Source organism: Thermobia domestica, chromosome 11 (assembly GCF_964235325.1).
Source record: "Thermobia domestica chromosome 11, izTheDome1.hap1.1, whole genome shotgun sequence".
In the NCBI taxonomy this organism is placed as follows: Eukaryota; Metazoa; Arthropoda; class Insecta; order Zygentoma; family Lepismatidae; genus Thermobia; species Thermobia domestica.
In genome coordinates, this window is record NC_137464.1 from 77,181,410 (window position 1) to 77,200,810 (window position 19,401).

General features: G+C 37.4%; 1 protein-coding gene across 5 annotated transcripts in view; it reads left to right on the forward strand.

Annotated features, from left to right (window-relative positions):
* Nucleotides 1–392: 392 nt before the first annotated feature.
* Naa80 (N-alpha-acetyltransferase 80) overlaps nt 393–19,401 on the forward strand; it is a 42,918-nt gene continuing 23,909 nt past the window's right edge. Inside the window, exons 1-3 of one of the 5 annotated variants that reach the window (XM_081730633.1) lie at nt 393–518; nt 11,184–11,300; nt 16,420–16,562. In XM_081730633.1, the coding sequence (XP_081586759.1) occupies nt 499–518; nt 11,184–11,300; nt 16,420–16,562 (280 nt within the window). In that variant the 5' untranslated portion in view covers nt 393–498. Of the gene's footprint in view, nt 519–3,302; nt 3,371–11,183; nt 11,301–16,419; nt 16,563–19,401 lie in introns of those variants that run through there. The other 4 variants (XM_081730635.1, XM_081730634.1, XM_081730636.1 and 1 more) reach the window with 4 other exon arrangements.

Here is a 19,401-nt window from a genome sequence, read left to right on the forward strand (position 1 = left end):
TTTGTAATGAAATACCTGGAGGGTATCCTTACGCGAGTAGAAGAACAACATAATTATAATACAGGAAATAAATCCTTTACATTGTAGAACACAGAACTGTATTATATGTATTATATAAAACAGGGTGTGAATATGCGGGTATCATGCTGTACAATAAACTTCCCAAAAATATATAAAGACTCAGGACTCTGTTGCTAAATTTAAAAAAGAGTTTCAGAAATATTACAACACTGCTTTTACTCGGTAGAGGAATACATGAATAGCTAACTGAAAAAAAAAGTATGATCTAATTAAAACAATAAGCCGTTATATAACTTACGTCTAGACGTTAGTGCATACCAACAAGGGATTCACGATCAATTTTTAGCGACTTTTCACTCAAGATTGGAGTAATTTCATCTCTCATGTAGCGATATTTGTGTCAAAGTTATTGACACTGGCAGCACTGCGAATTATTTGTTATAGGAGCTGGCAACGGTGTAATAACAAACTAACAGTATGGAGCGTAAGTGTACAGAGTGGGTATATTTGATGTTTTGTTATAATTATTAATTAAGCCATCCACCTTAATATTTTTACATACAGGGGCGTGTAACCCGAGGGAGAAGAAGCAGTTGCTTTTTTTTTTTAATTCGAATGGGGTTGCTAACATCATGCTTTGCCCCGATATGATTTGGTACCAAATTGTGATCAATGGGTGAAGTTTTACTATACGGATCCATAGATTGTAAAATGTACAGAAAAAACCGTTCCTATTACTACTACTACTTATACTATGGATCCATATAGTAAAAGTGCACGGATCATTGATCATAATTTAACCTGTATCGTGTAGTGGCAATCTCTTTTACAAATTACCCTTTCCATATATAAATACTTTTTCGAAATGACAGTTTCACTTCTAAATACTTTTTAGAAATGATAAGGTTTCTTTTTGCAGAACATGCACTAAATGAGGATTTAGTGCATAAACTAGGAACTCACTTGGGTAAGTCTTTACTTTAACTCAAACTGTGACTTTAATCGGTTCTTATAGGTTCAGTCACTTCCTAGAACTGTTTCTGCGTGAGTCACTTGTTGGAACTGTTCGTGCCTTTGGTGTGACGCCTTAGTTCATATTTTTCCCACTAGGTGTCTGTGTACAGTCATATGATAGTTTGTAAGTGTGATGTCACATGTTCTGTGTGCTTGTATGTGTGTGCTATTGCTGGTTACATGTGGGAAGCGCGTAATTGAATTTTCGTTTCATGGCGACAATCGAGTTAGCAAATTTAATTGGGAAACCGTTTCATGAATTTAACATAAAGAATTTGAACTTGTCGTTTTTAAATAAGTTTGTATTTGATTCGGATATTAACTCATATCGCTTTGCGTCACTATGTGGTTTAATTGAGTTAGAGAAAACATGTGATGGTTGTGGTCGAAGGCTGAAGTTACTTCCGAAGTATGGGAGAAGTGGGCGTTTATTGGTTTTCCTTGTTTGTAATAATAGCAAATGTGCTCGGTTTAATAAATCGACGTCTGTGTGGAAAGGAACATTTTTCATTGTCACTTGGAGAGCGATATTTTCAATTTTTACGGCATGCTGGATATGTCTATCATTAGCGGTGAGTGTTTTCATTTTTTTAATTTATAGTATTTTTATTCTTGATTTGTTTCCCGCTTGTAAATTAGGTTTATAGTAGTGGTTTGATTATTTATTGTTGTTTTGGATGTTTTTATGGTACTTGAGCGGGGGGTTTCGGGGGCGGTAGCCCTCCCATTTAGATCTTAAAATTGGTAGTCATCGCTTCACCTAAATTGATGTTTAGTAACATTTTGGCCCTTGTACTTATAGTATAATTCTTAACATCGTATAGTAACATTTTGGCCCTTGTATTTATAGTATAATTCTTAACATCGTATAGTAACATTTTGGCCCTTGTACTTACAGTATAATTCTTAACATCGTATAGTAACATTTTGGCCCTTGTACTTATAGTATAATTCTTAACATCGTATAGTAACATTTTGGCCCTTGTACTTATAATATAATTCTTAACATCGTACATTACTTTCACTTTGTTAGTAACTGTAAGCGATTCATCTGATCCGGTTCCGGGAGCAGTTTAGGGATGATTCCTAAACTGCTCCGGGAACCGGATCAGATGAATCGGTTGTAGTCACTGTTTGGCTCAAAGTAAAAATTTGCCCTAACTTGTGCTAGGTGGCCACTAAAAAGTACGAATGCTATCTAACCGAGTCAGGGCAGGAGCGCTGGAGGGGGCCCGAGCGGAGCGAGAGGTTGCGTCCTTAGGGAGCAGGCGCGTCAGTGACGGGGGACATACACATAAACGAGGATAGTGGAAAAATACATAAAATATCCGCAATAATTTTCATCTTCAAAAGCACTTAAATCATTGTAATAATTCTTACCTTAAAAATGACTTCACTGGTTTCCCAGGTACAAGTTGCCCGCTGTGATGACAAATTCGTGTTTTGAATTTTTACTTCTTTTCCACACTTCGCACAGTTGATTTTAGATTTCAACATACCATGACGCTGCAAAAACTTTATAATATGACGCTCTTTATCACACTATTCTTTGTAATAAAATCGTGTGTTTGCATTAATACAATCGCAAACGTCCATTGCTAACACGAACAGAACATTCCCGCCATTTATTTCCACCTTCTCATTCTTGTATAATTCCGCCTTCCGCTTCAGTAAATAGTTACTGGTAGAATACGTTCACTACTATTCAAAATGTATTTCAATATGATATCTAATGACAGAAATTACTTATATTCACACTCTGCTTCTTTTACGAAAAGTGTTTCACATCGTATTTTACCTATAAATTTTGTTTTCGGTAGAGCTCGAGTGAACCCAAAAATATATTTGTAAAAAAATTAGAAGGACAAATCCCGTCATTCACTTCTACATATGGATATGAGTGCCTGTTTCTTTCCCAAGTGGTGTAAGTGCTAAGTTGAAAATGACGGTGAAGATGGCATTCGAGTTGAGTTGATTTTGAGTTTAACGTCCCTTTCAGCAGCGAGGCTATATGAGATGGGACCTACTGATTAACATGGAATCCGAACCACATGAGCTCCCGCCGGGAATCGAACCCGGTCTCTCACGCCTAAAGCGCGTACGCTGACCGCTGCTATGAAATAGCTCAAGATAGCATTCGAAGTTCACTTAGCTTCACCATGTGGTGTCTCAGAAATCGAGGTTTATCTCTTATTTTTTGGTGTATATTATCATGAAGTATATTGCAGTTGCAGATGAAGGTTCTTCGAGAACTAAGAGAAAAAGAGTTCGCCACGAGTTAAATGGTTCCCGTAATGTTGCGAGGAGTGACGACAGTCGTATGTAAATCGTGCAGGTAAAACAGTTCTCCCTAAACTTTTACGTAATGTGAATTGCATGTGTCAAGAAGTTCTTTTCTAAAGTTACTGCCGAAGAAAGGGAACAATTGCAGAAGATTTTCTGGGAAATGGATTATTTCGGCAAGCAAAATGCGTACTTCTGTGAACCCATCGAAGCTGTTGATGTTTCGCGGTGCCGTTCCTAAGATTAAACAAATTCTTCTCGAACTCTTGTCTTGGGCTTATGTTTAGCACAATAGGTCCAGGTTTTTTTTTTTTAACGTTACAATTTCGGTGATTTCTAATCAGATTAGGTTAGGTTAGTATAAGAGTGCGACATAATTTTCCAAAAAATGATAGAATTTCACTTATTTCTACTAATATTAGATTAGTTCAGATTAGGTTAGGTTAGGTTAGATTAGATTTGGTTACATTCTGTTATTTCTAAGTACTTGCATCATCCATTTCTTCTGTCAATTTTGTATTTTTTACGTGCTCCTTGACCCTTTCTGCTAAACATAACCCGTATCACGTGAGGTTTTCATCCCGTGTTATTGGGGTATCTAAATCATATTTCATGGAAACATTTTCTATAGCTGATGGGTGGGCATTGAAAGAATGCTGCGAGGGGTAAAACTCCTGGGATTGATTTAAAGGAAAAACAACCAACTAATAACGATGATTCCAAGTAAAGTAGATTTCGTCAAGCAACACAAAGTTTCCCGGTCAGCAAATTGTACTGTCCAAAGAATTAAAACAGCAACAGAAAATAACTGAGTTTCTTACTCAACATTAGGAAATGTACGAACCATACCGCGAGGAATCAGACAAAGGAGAAAAACTGTTATGAAAGGGAGCATTTATAGGCTCATCTTCAATACATAGTTTCACTTATACTTTAGACAGTTACGGAAAGACACACGTAAAGCATGCAGTTCTTACTGTGTTAAAAAATAAATAATGACTTAACTAATGACGAAAAAGTTGAGCTTAAATACGAATACAACTTAACACCTAAAGCATGAGTGATCCATATCAATGCATCTTCAGAAAGTTCTTCTGTTTTGTATTTTAACAGTGAGGATGCCTATTACAAATGACATTTATATGTATACAATTTTGGCATTTACAATGTTAACAAAAATTAGTGAATTTTTACACGTGGAATGAGACTATGGCCACCGAGGATCCGAAGAAATCGTATCGGAGTTGTTGGTACACTTCAGTAACGTTTTACCACCTACAGTCAGGAACATTGTTATATATTGTGACACATACACCAAAAAGTTTGCTTTCACACTTTACACTATGTTGAGTCCAACGAAAAAACAGAATCGATTGAACAAACATTTTTAATATACGGGCACCCCTGTCTTCCTAATGATAGAAACTTAGTGTCAGTTGAAACTCGACTCTGTGCAGGTCAAGTTTTGGCACACCATTCTAAATAGTTGTTGAAAAGTTATTCTTCCACTGATTTCCTTCTTATTTTTCTCCAAAAGATTTGCGCTGGGTGACATGATATTACCTCATTTAGCATAGACTAAATTTAAGGGGGCCACCAGAAGTCATTTTGAATAATTACATTTCTTTTGCGGTTTGCATATAAATATGGTGTCCAGATTTATGGGATAGAAACTATTATTATTTTTATTATTAAGCATTCTGCCTTTCGGCAGGTCCTGGGACTAATGAAGATTTTTTTTCAATTTTAGATCTGGGCCTGGAAATATTTCTTGCACTTTTGTCGATCTTCAACTTCCTCTTGTAACTCCCAATATTTTCTCCTATCTTTCAAATCATCGATCAGCTGTGTTCTTCTTCTTCCTATTCCTCACTTTCCTTCTATGGCGGTGTCAAGAAGACAATTTCTTCGCAAGATGTGTTCAATCTAATTGGCCTTTCTGCGAAGGATGGTGGATAGAAGTGTCCTCTTCTCTCCTATCCGTTTTAAAACATCTTCGTTTGTTCCTCACTCTGTCCATTTCATCTTCTTCTCTTCCTCCAACACCACATTTCGAATCTCACTGAATATTTTTTCTCTAACTTCCGTAATGTCCAAGTCCCTGAACCATACAGTCCAATGCTCCATATACAGCACCTGACCAACTTCTTCTTAAGTCCAATATTGAGCCTGCTAGTTAAGAGTGACCTTTTCTTGTTGAATGCTTCCTTAGCTATGGCAATTCTTGACCTGATCTCTTCGCTGCAGTAAGCGTCTGTCGTCAAAATACTTCCCAGATACTTGATACTCGACGTCTTCAAGTTCTCTTTATTCTACTCTGATCAGTAAGGGCGTATTTCCACAAGATATTCTGATGACTTTCGACTTTTCGATGTTAATTTCCATTCCATACTGTTTTCCAGTGTCAACTATTTTGTCAATCATCTCCTGTAGTCCTCCTTCGGTTTTAGCTATTATAACCGTATCGTCTGCATGCCTGGTCTTGCTAATGATCTGCCCTCCAATCTTGAAATCTCCAATTCCCATTAATGCTTCCCCGGTGGCAGAACTTTCTTTGTCTTTCTACGACTAGACACTGTAAGTCAAAAATTTTCTGCAGGAATTCCAAAATAAAAAATCAAGATGATACTGTCATGTTTTTATTACAGCTTTACATGAAGCATACTAAACAGTTTTCAGCGGTATCCCTAGTTCGAGTTACAACCTATGAAGTCACATGTTTTTAAAGAGTTTTGCTAACAGAAGCAGATTTAAAATATTTATGATACGATACATCGTATTTTGTATTGGGAGCAGCTTTAAGGAATTTTCTTGTTTTTTATATATCCTGATGCGGGTCCATTCTTGTCCATAATGTATGTAAGCTGGTCTATTGTTCCAATATCACTACTAAGCCCATCCTTTGCTGCTGGCCCTTTCTCCATCACATTAGTAACCACTGAAACTATATTTATGCGAGTCGTCCGTGCATTAAAGACATCTACACATAGGCAAGTTTTTATACTTTTCTGTTGGCTGTTATTTTTTTCCTCTGGCAATTTTTCTGCACAGGAGCGGCAATTTTTCTGCACAGGAGCGGCAAGTTTTCTGCGATCACATCGCAGATCGCGGGGTGTTCTGCTATGAGGAATGCTTCCTTCATTAAACATTCACTGTAGATGTTGAATAATTGGGGCGACAAACTACATCCTTGTCTGACTCCTCTTCCAGTCTCCGCACTATTGGTTTCTCCTTCATTCAAGCGCAACTTCACTCGTTGTCATATATACAGCTTTTGAATGAGTCGTCGATCTGTCCAGTTGACTCCGATTTCTTTAAGTATTTTCAGAAGTTTCGTCCAATTGACTCGGTCGAAAGCTTTTTGCCAGTCGATGAAGCACAAATACAACTCTTCCTTTACATCAAGAATTCTTTCTGATATAATTCTCATCAATCCAGTAGCATCTCTGGTGCCTTTTCCTTTCCGAAATCCAAATTGATCTTCTTCTAACCTTTTATCTATATTACTTTCCAGACGCCTGTTCAGAATGCGTGTAATGATCTTTCCAGTGTGGGAAATAGGCTAATGGTTCTATGATCGCTGCACTTCTTTGCTTCTTTTTCTCGGCAATGCAATCATTCTAACATCAAGAAAATCCTTTAACCGTTCTCCACTCAGGTAGTTCTTGTTAATAAGTGAAGTCAGTACTTTTATTGCGTTGTCTTCTAATCCCTTGAGCAAATCTACTGGTATGTCGTCGTCTTCAGTGGCCTTTCTCCTTCGCATGTCTTCGATTGCTTGTACTACTTTACTTTTCAATATACTTGATCATTTTTCATCATTATCAACCTCTTCCCCTGCTTCAATCGCAATATTTTTGGGGCGGTTCTTCTGATCATACAGATCTCTTTTTATGTATTCCTCCCAAATTCTAAGGATTCTTTGATGGTCAGTGGTTACATTGCCTTGTTGATCTTAGATGCCGAACGTTCTTATAATTTTGTGAGCTTTCCCTCCTAACTCTTGTGCTTTCTGGTACATGAGATCATATCTGCCGCGCCGTTGAAGTTCCATGACATATCTGCTCCATGTACATTTCTTTGGCTTTGTCTGTTTCTCTTCTCAATTCATTATTCAGCTTTCTGTATTCATTGATGTCCGTGTTTTTTGCCCTTCTGCGTTCTTCCATCTTAAGCATTGCTTCAGTTATCCATGGTTTTCTCGGTGCTCTTTCCATCCTACCAATGTTATCGTGGAGTGTGTCAAGTAGAATCTGTTTAACTTTTTTCCAGCTATTCTCTGTATTGTGAACCACGTCGTCCATTGCACTGAATTTTTCTTCAATCTCTTCTTTCACATCATCGTCGATGTTTCTTAGTAGCTCCAAGTTTCATTTTCGATTTCTCCTTCCATTTTTCTTGATTGACTTTAACCAGGTTTGCACTTCCGCCACCAGGAGATTGTGATACGAATCAGCGTCCACTCTTGGCAGTGTCTTCACGTCTTGTACACTATTCCTGAAATGTTGCTTCACAACAATGTAGTCGATTTCGTAGCGTTTCTTATCTCCTGGACTTTTCCAGGTGTACAACTTGGTTTTTCTTTTCTTAAACCACGTATTCATCACCTCCAGATCATGTTGCCTACAGAAATCGATAAGCATTTGACCTCGTTCGTTTCTTCTACCTAGTCCAAATGGTCCCACTACCTTATTCGAAGTTCCTTCTACTACGCTGTTGAAGTCTCCCATTACTATGGTGTTGACCTTACCTCTTCCTTTCTGATGCAATATGTCACTGATCTGATCATACATTACTTCTACTTTATTATCATCATGATCGGGGGATAGAAACTACAGTGCAAGAAATACAAACCAACCACCTGTGGTACGTGACCACTGACGAGCACGAATACTATCTAACCAAGTCAGGGCAGGGTGAAGCTGTTTGACTCTCGCGGGGGTGCGTACGAGTTTCAATAGCACTTGTCATGGTTTCATGCTAGTACAGCTCCACTTGTGAACATAAAATACATCTTCTGTGCACTGTACATAAATACACCACCGGTGGAAAATAGTGTCTAATACAGTCATCTTTTATACGCACTCACTCACTTTATCCGTCGTAAAGCACTTGTAAACCTAAAATACAGCTGTATTACTTTGTATTTAATCCTGTCTCCTGTACAAATTTGTTCCTTATATATATATATATATATATATATATATATATATATATATATATACAGAGTATTGAATTGTACCTGTAAATTCCCCAAATTATGGTGCACCAAAACTAGACCACCACTCTCACCTCAAGGAAAAAACTATCTACGTCTCCACAGAAAGAAAATATTTGTTGGTCGCTTAATACAAGAGAAGGCTGAAAAAGCAGTTCAGTGAAGGATTGTCTTGTAAAAGTAGTTGTGCTGTTTCAGTCTTGGTGAGGTGTCAATTTGCTCTGAATTTCTCAAGATATGTAAGCCTTTTTATGCTGTACCTGCACGCAGTACCAATGCCAGAAGGATTTTTAGCTTAAAAAGAACACAATGAACATCAGAGAGAAATAGACTGTCAGTGGATTCATTTAAAAATTTATTGTTGATACTTAACGCCTGCCAAGTCCTGTACTGAGGATCTAACAGTACTGAGTGGGCCCACTCATTGCACCGTTTACGCTTCGCTGCTTGAGTGCTGCGTGCGGAATACTATTCCCAGCAACGAAACGAGGCCACTGCTACACCATCCTGCTGCAATCGTAATTGTTCACACGCCATACTCTGCCGTAGAAATTCTGTAAACCTATTGCCATGAGTCCTTGATGTTTTAAAATTTGCACAAGCAGCAATTTAAATGTGAAACCTCTTAAGATGTTTAAAAGAAAGAAAAGACGAAACAAAAGAAAACTACAGATAATTGAATTATATGAAAGTGCAATGATAGTAATTGGAAGGGTAGTGATTTAATTCGAAATGTGTCTATTGGAATTGTCAGGTATATGGCAAAACAAACTGTACTATCAACTGTTGAAATAAATTTAAAAATCTGATATTATGTCCCATTTGTATGTCCTTTAAGGTAAATGAGATTAATGATTAATGAAAATAAATTATTCTGAAAGACCAATTAAAGTTGTATTTACTAAAGCACTGAGTTACAATTCTAACTGTGAACGTCTTGACAAGACGCTATTGGCATTCTCAGCACGGATCCTTTCACAAAAGTAACATTGCTAGACAGACAACTTCACTATCGATTAAAAAAAAACCGCCGGGTTTTTTCGGGCTGGACCCACTTAAAAAACCCACCTGGTTTTTGAGCTTTCTGTTAGTATATTATTTGTACAACTAAAGTGATCACATTGAAAGTGATTTTTATTTGATTTTGGACTTTCCTAGGACAAATTAGATGCTTTCAGGTTAAGGTATACAACAAATTCAACATAAGACCTTTATAAAGTTCTGAATGCACTGAATGAATAAAAAAAACTTAACTTGAGATAATTATAGTACAAATTAATATGGACTATGCTTATAGCCTATTTGAAGTAAACTATGAATTTTATATTTTAGAAAATACTTCCCGTAAATGCTTCCCGTTTTGCTACTCTTCAAGTAAGCACTCTGTAGAATCAACACTAGCAATAGCGTAAAAATTCTTGTAAAATTTAAGAATCTTAATGCTCAGAGTTCCGAAGACTACGTAACCCTTACTATTTCAAGTGCTGAATTCAAACTTCGTACTAGTGGAAGTTTCGATGTACAGTAAAGAAAGCTACATTTTCGGGAAATTCTTGCAATTGAACGCAGAAAGCATCGGAAGTGAACTTTAACAATAAGGCTATTTATTTTACGCTGGAAAATATTTATTTCATGTAAGTCATTTTGAAACATTTATTTTATAAATCATGAATTATATCGTTGTTTTAAATTAATATATTTGGTATTCATATTTGACGAAGGTCACTAAGGCTCCTGGGTTGACTCGATCTATCTTTGTTCATTTGTCTGCCTATACTACACACACTATAGGGTACAACTTTCTGTCTTTTAAGTTTAAATTTTCAGGGTACTAGCACGAAACATTAAATTTCCTGTATAGATTTTGGTGGCGGCATACCAACGTAAAATTTCAAAACGCTATCCACGCTACAGAGCACCATTTTGAAATTTTAAGTTGAAGTTTTCAGAGAAGCACGAGACATATATATTTTGGCAGTGATCCAACTTAAAATTTCAATGTGGTGGCCATTTTTCAAAATAGCGGGTAACCCCACTGCAGAGTGAAATTTTCGGACTTTTAAGTTGAAATTTTTAGGGTAGAAGCACAAGACACCGTAAATTTGCTGTATAAATTTTCTCGGTAATCCAGTGTAAAATCTCAAAATAGCGCTCATTTTTTTCAAAACAGCAGTGAACTGAAAATTTTTGCAAGCTGTAACAATGACAGTCTTGAAATATTTCCAGAATAAAAAAAGCAATTAAACCCCCGGAAAAAACATGGGCATAGGTGGGTTGGGCTTTTTACAAATCTGCCATGTACAGTGACTTATCTACTTCCAGTATTAATGTTTCAAAACGTCTACGGGTAGAATTGTAGATCTGGGTGTTTCTAGTAAGTACAACTAATTTAGTGTTTAAAACAATCCTATCAAATCATTTAGTGATTGAAAGAATTGGTAAAATGAGAATTCGGGAGGAAACGAGAGAATCTACGGGGATGATATCCATCACAAACTCACATAGCATGGAATCAAACCAGGGACCCCTCGCACGAGGCTAGATTACTACTGAGTCATCAGATGTTGAAATTTCTTTCGATTGTCAGTTCTTTTCTAAGATTGTAATATTCTTTCTGTAATGGATATTTCTATGTTTTCTTTTTCAGCAGCTCTAAGAAACGTGGCATGGAGATTCAAGTAGTTCCTCTTCACAAGAACCCACAGTATTTGGATGCTTGTTGTGAGTTGTTAAACATGGAATGGAAAAGAAGTAAAACAGCAAGGTAATGTTCGTTCTTTTTGCTGTAAAAATTTCCCATACAAAAACGTTTTGTGATTACAAGGACTCACTCACTGGCATATAAAAATGTTGGAACTGTGCGAATTACCTGAACTGCAGGCTTATGCATGTTGGTTCGTTTGCAGTTTAACGTTCCTTCCAGCACCGAGGCTATGAGACGTGGATGTACAACTTAACGTGGGATCCGAAACATGTAACCTTCCACTGGGAATCGAACTGAGGTCTTTCATGCCGAAGGTTCGTGCGCTAATTATGTAGCCTGTGATAAACTTTTTTCACATTATTTTTACATATATTGTGTTTTCAGGGAGTTCAGTCATTATTGTTTTAAAAGGCTGTTATTTCCTTATGAAGATTACAAACGGTTTCTTTTAGCATCTTATGGGGGCGCGGTGGCTTAGTGGTAGAGCGTTCACCTCCGGTGCTTGGGGTCCCTGGTTCGATCCCAGCTCGCACCGTGTGGACTTTGTGGTGGACAAACACCGTGCTCGTGGGTTTTCTCGGGGTTCTCCCGTTTCCTCCCACTTTCTTCATTCCACCATTTCATTCATTTCTCATCATCACCGCCTCCTTTAGACTAACCAGCAAAATCGTGGGATGTAAAACTCGACGATTTTTTTTTTAATAGCATCTTATAGCGTTGCTCGCTTGCTTCCTCCGTATGCGGTTGCTCTTTCTACTTCGTCACTGTTGCCTAACAACCAAGGTCACCGTAGCAGCAACCACGAGCAATTGACGGGTTTCCGTCTGTAGTTACGTCACATTGGCGGAAGATTATCGCAGGCAGAGTGCCAAGTGGTAGAGTAGAGAGAAGTGATGTTTGTGCGACTCATTCATTCTCGCCCTAAGAAAGTCAACTGCAAAAATGAAAAGAGACTTCTTATCAAGGGAAGTGTAGTTAGGACATTCTTCAATCATATTTATACTTTAACATGTAAAATTTAATATAATATTAAACTCCTTATTTTGGCTATCTATTGTGAAAGAGAGTGTAAGTATTCTACATATGATGATATAATTCTTTCTTTTTACCTATCTTTATTTATTTATTCAATTCCATGTGAATATGGCTTAACATGCATTGAACAAAACAGGACGTACAATAAAAACAGATGTAATGAGCACACAAGATGTAAACGATTAAATCAACCAAAAAAGTCAGCATTAGTTCAACATGCACTGGAAGAACGGCATAAAATTATGTTTGAAAATGCATCGGTTATATGCAGGTCTACTCATGGATATAAAACGTTATTAAGAGAAGAAATGGAAATAAAATTACGTGGTAGCACATTAAACAAAGAGGAAGATTTGAAATTAAGTTTGTAAATATTATCTTAATCAACACTATCAAATTATATATATGTATTGTAACAACAAAGCAATTTTTGCCTAATTATTTACATTAAAATTTAACAATGGAATATTGTTAAAACCGACAGCCTCATTCAAATTTGTAACATTTAAAGTTAATTAAAATTAGAAATTAGACAACAATAAGATCCCACTTTGCATTAAGTCCGCTGGCAAAACTACAAAATATTACATTCCTTGAACAGTGCACAATTTCCATTTTACAGATTATTAAAATATAATTATTCACTAATACACGTTATTGTGATAAGCCTCACAACAGCATCCTCAAACCTTCGCCGAGACTACAAACAAAAGATCTCCTCCAGTTCCTTACCAGAGGGTAGCGTTATATTCTTTCTTTATATTTCAGCTGTGTAATTGTGATTTCTAGGAACTACCTCGTCGTAGTTCTTTGTTCAGAGCACATGGTTTAGGACATTTTGGAATGCGCAGTTTTACATGGATTAGTGAATTGCTGTATAATCTTGAAGTCCACCAATGATTCTGACATTATTTACAACTATCTGTCAACAAAGGTGCTACTTGAGTGCCGCTTAGATGTAGTTGTCGGTGGAAGAAGCTAGTTCGAAGGTAATAATTTGTTCCATCGCCAACACTTGGACGAACGTGCAAGCAACAGCTACGTAATTACGGTGTTGGCTCTATCCAGAACCCCCATAGCAGAACATGCCGCGATCTGCGATGTAATCGCAGAAAATTTGCCTCGCCTGTGCAGAAAAATTGTTAGAGAAAAAAAAAATATAGCCAACAGAAAAAAAGTAAAACATACCTCCTATGTGTAGATGTCTTAAATGCACGGACGACTCACATAAATATAGTTTGAACTGTTTTTTACGCCGCGTAAAGCGTATTGTTAACAATTACAAGTTTCTTCTGCAGAAAATTTTTGACGTACTAAAGCTCATCGCAAAAAGACAAAGTTCTGTCATCGTGTCCAGAACCTTATGGCCTAATAGAGTAATCACCATAAGCCACGAGGGAGTTCCACAGGCTTACGTAATTCGTTCTTCTTCTTTATTCACTAAAACAGTAGACGTATTAGCAGTAAATACAGGTCTTAAAACATCCAAAAGACAAAATCTGTGTACAGTTTAAAAGCACTCTCCTCTTCCTCGGCGTATCTGAAGAATACTTACTGCTACACAAAATACATAATGTATGAAATTTTTTAGTTTGTCCTTTAGATTAAAATGATGGGATGAGTTTAAAATTTGGTATTAAGATTTTCTTCCGTTTCGATTTTGTGTGTAATGAAAACACGTTAATCTGGACAGAGGAAACTTGGACAAAAAATAGGATAGTATTGTCACAAAAGCAACATGTTTACAAAGCATTGTTAGTACAGCCTTCGTCATTTATCTCAGTTTTGGTTGCTTTCATTACAGCTTAAAAATCACCAAAACTAGGCTGAAGTCAGTTTGATCAATGCATTCCGTTTTCTTGCAGGAGAATTTCGTTTTGATGTAACCCATTGCAATGTGTTACTTCAACTGCCTGTTGTTGTGAAATATCTGGTTCTGGAAGAGAATACGAAAAAGTTGAATTCTACATGACAGTAACAAGTTGGTTCTTTGTTTCTATTTAGCAAGTACTTCTTCGCTGTTTAAATGGTTAAGTAATTTGACTTTACATGCTTGACGTAATTACAATAACATCAATTTACTGAGTGATTGATAGCGCAAGAACTTAATTTTTGCTTCTTGTGATCTTACATAGAAAACGAGGGGAAGCCAGAAAGTTTTTACTCTCACCATGATATAAAGATGTGATGGTAAATATAGAAATTTCCACATCTCACTAATGTGTGTGTTTTTGTAAATTCTGTTGATGTTACAGCATGGGAACTGGACGGCGGCAACATGTTGAAATAATTGAATACCGAACTGTGATTATGTTTCTCCATCTTGAAGGCAAATCAACAAAAACGATACGATAAGAGATGGCATCTGTGTATGGTGAGGAATGCAACTCTGAAACACTGGAAGAGAGAATGCAGCTATAGTCGCACAAGTCTACATGATTGACCCAAGAGAAGGTCGTCCCTCAACTGCTACAGATCCAAACGCGATGACAAAAGTTGACCAACTAGTGCTTGAAGATACATATATGTGGCTACTAATTGTTTAGTTAGGAAGGTGAACACTAGTATGGAATTCGTTCACACAATATTACAAGACATTCTGCATATGAGCAAAGTTGTAGCAAGGCGGGTCCCTCGATTTTTGACACTTTCCTTGCAAAACAGCAACTTGTGCAATGGCACAAAGCATTTTGAACCTGTATCACAAGGATACGGATGCTTTTGTAAATATTTTAATGTTTTAGATGAATGCTAGCTGTACCTATTATACTCTAAAACCAAAGAAGTGAATAAAACTGGGAAACGTACCTCGTCACTCACTCCCCAAAGGTTAAAGTGCAGCATTCATCCGGCAAGGTCATGTCCATGATTTAGGACCATAAAGGTGTGATTTTGACTGATTAATTACAAAAAGGAACTGTGAACACAGGGATTTATTACAGTTTCTGCTGCACAGTTATGAGATGCTATACAGACAATGTGTGAGAAGGAAAGAGACAGAGTTTGCTCTCGAAAGGCTTATTGCCGAAAAATGAAATGAAATTTTGAGTTTTACGTCCCACGGTTATGCCGGTTAGGCTAAAGGAGACGGTGATAATGAGTAATGAATGAAATGGTGGAATGAAGAAAGTGGGAGGAAACGGGAGAACCCCGAGAAAACCCACACACACGGCGTTTGTCCACCACAAAGTTCACTTGGCGGGAGCAGGGTTTGAACCCGAGACCCCTAGCACCAGAGGTGAACGCTCTACCACTGAGCCACCGCGGCCCCAGGCTTATTGCTATTAGCGGGCAATGTACCGGAAGTAGATTAGCAGACTCACTTTTGTGCGGCAATAACAACCTTTGTCCCGCCCACCGTATTAACCGTATTAGTATCCTTTAGCCGATTACTTCCTCTTCCCAGCTTTGAAGAGAGATTTTGGGGGAAGGCGTTTTGTGGATGTTGAGAAAGTTATTAATACGGTGGAAACTGGTTTGCCTCCAACTTCACAGAATTAAGGCAGTATGAAGTAAATAAGTAGAGAAACCCGGGTCCGTGGACCAAATTGCAGATACTTAGCTCATGTTTATCATGATAAGGGTAAAAACTTTTCGGCCTCACCTCATACATACCAAGGAGTTCTCGTTACATACAAAATAGGAAGATAGAATAATTCAGAATTTCATAGAAATATTTTCTTATCACATTTAATCTATAGGATCGACAAACTAGTAGTTTCCTACATTATGTCTTTCATGTAGCAGCAAGTTTTCTTCATATGCACTGAGGAAGAGATGAGGAGTGCCTCGAAACGGTACACAGATTTTGTCTCTTTTGGATGTTGAAAGATACGAGAAGTTTCTTGTACTGCAAGTTGGTATGCAGACCATCGTATTAATTAGTAATTGTAAAACCACATTGTTTTTGTTCTTTCATTTCTTTTATTTTTGCAGTGACTTTTTAAAAGAATTCTAAGCAGTTTCTTTTAACTAAAAAAAAGTGATATAATAAACCTATAAAATGAATCCTGACTTAGTGTAATTTGCAGTATTATTGCAAGATTATAAGAATATGAAAACAAACGTGCAATCAGCGATCATTGTCGTGCACTGGACATTTCCTATGGATGCTCTTCATATATTTCCTTTCTTTCGTTCTCAGAATGAGAAATTTGGAAGTTTCTTGTGATGATTTTCCTACTTCCCTTGTGCTGGTACATGCAAATGGAGGCAGTCCTTTAGTTCTCGGACACAGTAAAGTTTCCAGAATACCACGCATTCCAACAGGATGCTTCGTGGAATCAGGTAATGAATACACAATTTAAGTTTTGTGATAGCAACAGTGATCAAAGTATAATGTCTTATCAGTACAAGATATTTTTTATGTTAAGTGTTTTTTTGCAAGGTTTTATTTGATTACTTTTCTGTTTCTTTATTTGCTAGAGTCAAATCATGTAGCTTATATTTCACGTGCTTCCATACTAACTAGAGCTCTGAATTTTGTACAGACACGTAAACCGATGACAGTAGAATATTTTTACATAATTTTCTTAGTATATTATTGTGTTACTGTAACATTATAAGTTATTTATTATTAAAAATGAATGTAGGAAGCACGGTAGTTCAGTGATAGAGCGCTTATATCTGGTGCGTGGGGTCACTGGTTCGATCCCCGGCCAAGTAAGTTTGTGGTGGACAGCATTGTATCCGTGGGTTTTCTCTGGATACTCCCGTTTTCTCCCACTTTCTCATTCCACCAATTATTCCATCATCCGTCACTTGCCTTAATCATCCGTCTTCCTTAGCCTGAAGGGCATCGTCGTGTTTGATGTTCATTTTATTTACCAATGTATAGATTGCATACGTCCGTAGGCAACGTCTGTTAATGAAGCATTACTTCAATACATGGTTGAATGGTGCAGTGCTGATTCGAGATTTTATGTAGCGTTTCTAACGAAAAATATTAGGAACTATTGCCTCTTACAGTGTAGCTAAAGAAATTATTCTTTCGTCAGTCATGAAGATTATAAAGCGCATAACCAAGGTTTGTTAATCAATATAACTATACAGTAGGGCACGTACTGCAATATCTCCTCCTAAGATTCAGTCAAGAACAGCCCGAATCTGGAAGCATCTTATAATAATAATAATAATTATTATTATTATAGTAATAATAATAATGAAAAAACTTAATTTTTTTCAAGATTGCGTGTATAAAATCCACTGTAAATGAGAGTATACACTGAGTGTAACGAACTTAATGTATCCTGACACCGGGATAAGCAGAAAAAGTCTTATGAACATATAGCATATTGGCAGATGTAGCGAGGACCGAGAGCGTGGAAACAGTAAGTTCAAAGTAATAGATGTCGACGTGCCGAGAGACAAACGTATGTTCTTCAAACACATCACAAGATATGTTCAAAGTGTCCGCCATGGATAGCAATGCATGCATGACAACGCTGGATCATGGATTGACGAACTTGTTCGAAGATCTCTGGATCATGGCGAACAGTTGCACAGACGTTATGGATACGCCGTTCCAAGTCGTTAACAGGAGTAGCATACACCACATTGTTAATATGTCCCCATAGATTACAAAAAAGATTCAGGTCCAAAGACGGCAAGTTAATGCACTGAACCAGCATGCCCGATCCGTCCTGGGAAGGTGCTTTTCAGCCACCGGCGGACATTCACACTGAAGTGCGCGGAAGCCTCTTGATGCAGTACCACATGTTAGGGCGAATCGCTAAGAGAACATTTTACAGTAATTCGGACAGCGTATCCTATAGGAAGGTTAAATATTGTGCTCTATTCAGTCCTCGGGGTAGCATGATGATAGTATGTATGTTGACGATACTATCCCGTCCAAACTTGGCCATGTCAGTGAACAATACTAATGCCTGAAACGTAAGGATAGTAGTGGTCTGTTGAATAAACTACTGGCAGAATGCTTCACTTGGTTGGAAATCCGCTTCTGTCAGTCCTTGTAGTTTGCAAGTGGTACGGGTACAAGGGATTTTCATGTAATGCACGCCACAAAGTTAGTGACTAATATGCATTTCATGGCTAAGTTCCCACGTACTCATACTTGGCTGATTGTGCACAGCTTCTAACACACGTTCGTCCATAACATTTATTCGTACAAGACTTGATCGAGCAGCATCCACATGAGCAGGTTGTATGGTCCATGTTTCACACACGCACCGATAAATTGCTGCAAACATCTTGTATGATGGTTGGCGTCTGTTAGGAAAACATTCTTGACAGAGTCGTGCTGCTTCATGCCCATTGCCATCTGTACGACTGTACGTGAATAGCATGTCGCCCTATTCGCGGTTTGAATAACGCACCATGTTTTAGCCGAGCACTGTCACTTGCCGTATTCAACACTTGTAGCAGAGTGACCGCACTCCTGGACTGTAACGTCTTGAACATCAGCACCATCTCTAGACTTTCAAGACCGCCATCTGTATGCTTATTGGTTTTCGATATCTACAGCTTCGAACTTCGTGTGTTCCCACGCCTTCGGCCCTCGTTAACTCTACCAATATATCCAATATGCTGTATGTTTATAGACCTTTTTTTCTTGTCTTTGTGTCAGAAATCACGTCCCGATGTTTGTCCCATTAATTAAGTTACACCCTTTATATATTGGTGGGTTAAAATGGAAATAAGATTACATGAATTGGGCACAACTAATTATAATGGATTAGAGCGAACCAGTCCTTGATATTCAGAAAAAAAATCTGCCCTTAACGTTAAGAGAAGCGCTAAATGCTTTTTAGTCTTATTTTCATTTCTTCATTTTACGCCACCAAAATAAGTAAATAAAATGAAATAAATTTCCTCCTTTTCGTACTTTTTACAGAGGTATTATTTTTATAAATTCTTTTACGATTGCTTATTTTTACCCATTAAGGATCAAATTTAATTTAATAATACGCACCAATTTGTTGTTACAATTTACACTTATACTGTGTGTTTTAAGGTTAAGGGAGACGATGAAAACAACTAAATGATGACGAAATAATTACAAAACAGTAGTAAAATGGGAAACCCAATACATTGTATTCGTCAAGCAGGAAGCTCATATGAGCTGAGATTAAATCTGCGATCCTGGACCCAAGGAAAACTTTGTACT